This window comes from Crocuta crocuta, unplaced genomic scaffold, assembly GCF_008692635.1.
Source record: "Crocuta crocuta isolate KB4526 unplaced genomic scaffold, BGI_CrCroc_1.0 scaffold1530, whole genome shotgun sequence".
NCBI classification, from domain to species: Eukaryota; Metazoa; Chordata; class Mammalia; order Carnivora; family Hyaenidae; genus Crocuta; species Crocuta crocuta.
Window position 1 is genome coordinate 34,266 of NW_027532630.1, and position 3,766 is coordinate 38,031.

General features: G+C 40.0%; 1 protein-coding gene across 1 annotated transcript in view; it reads right to left on the minus strand.

Moving 5' to 3' along the window:
* The window catches only part of PBDC1 (polysaccharide biosynthesis domain containing 1), a 5,159-nt gene extending 2,318 nt beyond the window's left edge, over positions 1-2,841 (minus strand). Inside the window, exons 1-4 of the mRNA XM_077780650.1 lie at positions 2,715-2,841; positions 2,567-2,632; positions 1,243-1,302; positions 599-739 (exon numbers count right to left, since the gene is read on the minus strand). Of these exons, the coding sequence (XP_077636776.1) occupies positions 599-739; positions 1,243-1,302; positions 2,567-2,632; positions 2,715-2,744 (297 nt within the window). The 5' untranslated portion in view covers positions 2,745-2,841. The remainder of the gene's footprint in view (positions 1-598; positions 740-1,242; positions 1,303-2,566; positions 2,633-2,714) is intronic.
* Between the last annotated feature and the right edge of the window lie 925 nt (positions 2,842-3,766).

The following is a 3,766-nucleotide window of genomic DNA, read 5'->3' on the forward strand; positions in this document are numbered from 1 at the left end:
GACTCCCTCTCTCTCTGACCCTCCCCTGCTCATGTTCTCTCTCTCTCTCCTAGAAATAAATAAAACATTAAAAAAAAAAAGAAGATGTGGTTTATCTATACGATGGAATACTATATGGCAATGAGAAAAAATGAAATCTGGCCATGTGTAGCAACATGGGTGTAACTCGAGGGTATTATGCTAAGTGAAATAAGTCAGGTAGAGGACAGATACCATATGTGAAACAGGAGAAACTTAAGAGAGGACCATGGGGGAGGGGAAGGGGAAAAACGGTTGGGGAGAAGAAGGGAGGCAAACCATAAGAGAAACTTAAATACTGAGAACAAACTGAAGGTTGATGAAGGTGAGGGAGAGGGGAAGAGGGATGATGGGTATGGAGGAGGGCACTTGTTGGGATGAGCACTGGGTATTACATGGAAACAAACTTGACAATAAACTATAAAAGAAAAAAAAGAAATGCTACACAAGAATAAAAAAGCCCTGGTTCTTTACATATTTCCTTAAAGCTGACAGAAAAAGTTTAAAAGTATAAAAATGTATTTAAAATCAATAATTGTTGGTCAGATGCTAGGCAATATTTAAGAGAGAGAATTCTTACCTCTTTAGCTGATTCTGATTTGAGCTCTTCTGGGTCCAACACATCTATCCTGAGTTTCTCAAAATTTTCTCGAAACTCAGAATAAATTTGGTCATCCACTTTGGTGAGTTTCAGGTACTGTGGGTCAACTGATGAAATCAGCTGCCAGACATAAGATAACATGCAGATGCTAGTCTCTAATTTACTATACTTTTTTCCTCCTTCCCCAGAAAATCCTTATGGTTCTAAGGGCAAAAGACTTTATTAGGAAGTACAGATGGACTAGATACCAGTTGAAATCATGACATTTTCAAGGGCCATGATATACTACAGTCCTTTCCACCAATTAAACCTTTTTGGTCCTAGTAACGTCTGGCTATTGTTCTCTCTGAATTATTCATTCACTCATCAAACATTTATTAATTGCCTACTATGGGCTAAGAATTATTTTGCCACTTAGCATCAGAACACTGGGCAAGGAAGTACGAGTCCTCACTGTCAAAACAAAATTCACTTCCACCCTCTTATTCTCTGTGGGTAAGATCTTACAATAATAAAATGATCTCCAAAATACAAATGCTTAACTTGCTGAGCATAGTCATTAGCAAAGAACCATACACTACAATTACATGTTTAATTCTGCTTAATAATGAAGACAAACTCACCTTGTAGTAAACTTCAGCATGCTGCATTGCTTTCATGGCCCAAGCCATCTCAATATCAGGCTGCAAAGGAGTGAAGAATGCCAGGTCAGAATCTCCAAATCCTGGTACTAGAGAACAAATTAAGGATGTCTGTAGAGGTCTAGTTAATGCTAAATAATACTACCAAACTTGGTGTTACTGTCAAAGGATAAAAACTGGAGTAATGGTTCTGCACAGTATAAAACTTTTGTCCTTATGAAGGAAACTACCTACCAAAAGAAGCTACCTAAACAGTATAATCGACAGCAAAAACCACTGGCTCTTCTCCCAGCAGCTAGTGAAAACATGGGAGACTGCATATAGTGGTAGATAAATTGCCTTCTCAGGAATGAGTTAAATCATTGTAAAACTGACGGAAATAATATAATCACACACAATACTGAGTTGTTGGGAGAACAAAGATAATAGAAGTGAAATATTCTTCATTTTTAATAGTGTAGCATGTTACAACCATCATTTGTGTTTATCAGATAGCCAATTTCCCATCCTATAACACTTAAAAATGAATCAGTATTGTGAAACAGGCTAGGTTATAAATAAGCCTTACAATACTCACCACCTGTTCCATTAAAATCTCCCATTCCAGCTAGATGGATCTATTTCACTGACCCCAGAAAAGCCACTTGCATTTTTACCTCCACATCTTATACCATGTCCTTTTCCCAACTGCCAACACTTGTCCTTTATCCATCTATACTTTGAGGATCCAGTTAGAGATTCACCTTCTCAGTGAAGTCTTAAGACCTCTACTGTCTCAGTTCTGAGGGGTTTCTTCTTGGAATAAACTCCTTTGGATCTTATACCCTAATCTAGTATACATCAATAATACCTTTACTTGAGTGTTACTATATTGTCATGTCCAGGTTTCTTCTATCTCAAAAATATCATATGCTTTTTGTAAGAATCTAAACAGGACACACCATAAGTCAGTGCCACTTTACTGCATAAGGTTATCACTCAGAAACCTTTAAGAATGAGAGACTCCACACTCTCAACCCCTTCCCAAATATTTTGATTTAATTGGTATAGGTTGCGACCTGGACAATAAAAGATATTTTATTGTCTCCGGTGGTTCTATTGCAACAAAGTTTGGGAACGATTTTTATTGGCATTTGTCCTGGGTTTGTGGACCAAATAGATTAGAATTAATAAAAAGTGCTGTCTCTGGCCGGCAAGGCAAGGGTTCACAGAAGTTATCAGGTCAGGGGTTTACAATTTTATGTTAAGCTCTGCAGACTTCCCAGACTAGTTCGGTGAGTAGGAGCTGGGGGTGAGTCATACTCACATCGTTGCCATAAGACTCGGCTGGGAGAGAAAGAGCATGTGCTACAGACACCAGTTCCCTGGAAACCTGAGAAGGGAACAAGAGGGGAGTAAGTGTTCAATGCTCCACCAGCTCGACTTCCCCACCCGATACCAGAGCAGCGTCTCACCGGCTCAGCAGTCCCACTAGTCGTCTCCATGTTGCACGCCACAGAGAAAGACCCGTTTCCCGGAAACGACTATCTGCGTGCTCTTTCCGCAATCAGTTGGAAAAAGAGGACCGGACCAGAGTGGCTCTCTTCCGGTTGCGCCTGCGTGCAATCTGCCTCGCCTGGAGTTGGGTGGAGGCGGAGTCACTGGCCCCGCCTCCTCTGTGCTGCCCTGGCTCAAAAAGGCGTGGCCTTGTTGCACAGTCTGAGATGCTTCAGAGAGTCTCCAGTGGTTGAATGCTCATTCATAGCAGTGGTGATCATGTGAAAAGCCTGAGTTAAAGCTTTCGCTCGCCAGCTGCACCGACTGACCAGCATAGATTTGGATTCACACTCACCATTTTTGCAAGCAGGTGCATACACCCATAGGCCACATCTCCCCAAAACTCCAACTTGAGAGGAAATTACAAACAAGCATGGTGCTAGGCAATAGAATGAAGGGATAAAGAAGTTAGTCCCTGTTTTGGAAGAAGTACATACAGTGAGAGGGAATCTAAAGTGGTTATCACTAAATAGCATCAAGCACTGTGAAACATAAATAGAAGATACATAAACTGAATTATAAAGGGCAACCAGCAAAGGAGGTAAAGCAGGCAAGGAAAGGCACTCCAGGGAGAGGAAAGTGCATGTAAAAGGAACTTAACAACTAAAAACCATGGGAACTTACCACAAATGTAAAAAAAAAAAAGCCACAGCTGCAGTAAGAGTGTAGTCATTTATAATCTCGGGGGAAAAATTTGGCTTTGTAGGCTGAATAGTAGGAATTAGAGACATTAACCTAAAAGCAATGGTAGGCTAATAAAAATCTTTAAATAGACAGCCTTGTGATTAAAATAAGTTCTAAGAAAGTCATTAAAAGACAAGGTGGAAGATGACTTTGATGAAAGCAATTTTGCAAGCAGAGAGGACAAAATGATGGCAGTGGATGTTGGAAAAATAAACAAGGCAGTAACAGTTAAGATAAATTCTGATAATTAATAAGGAAAATAGAATCCATAGAACTTATTGACTAA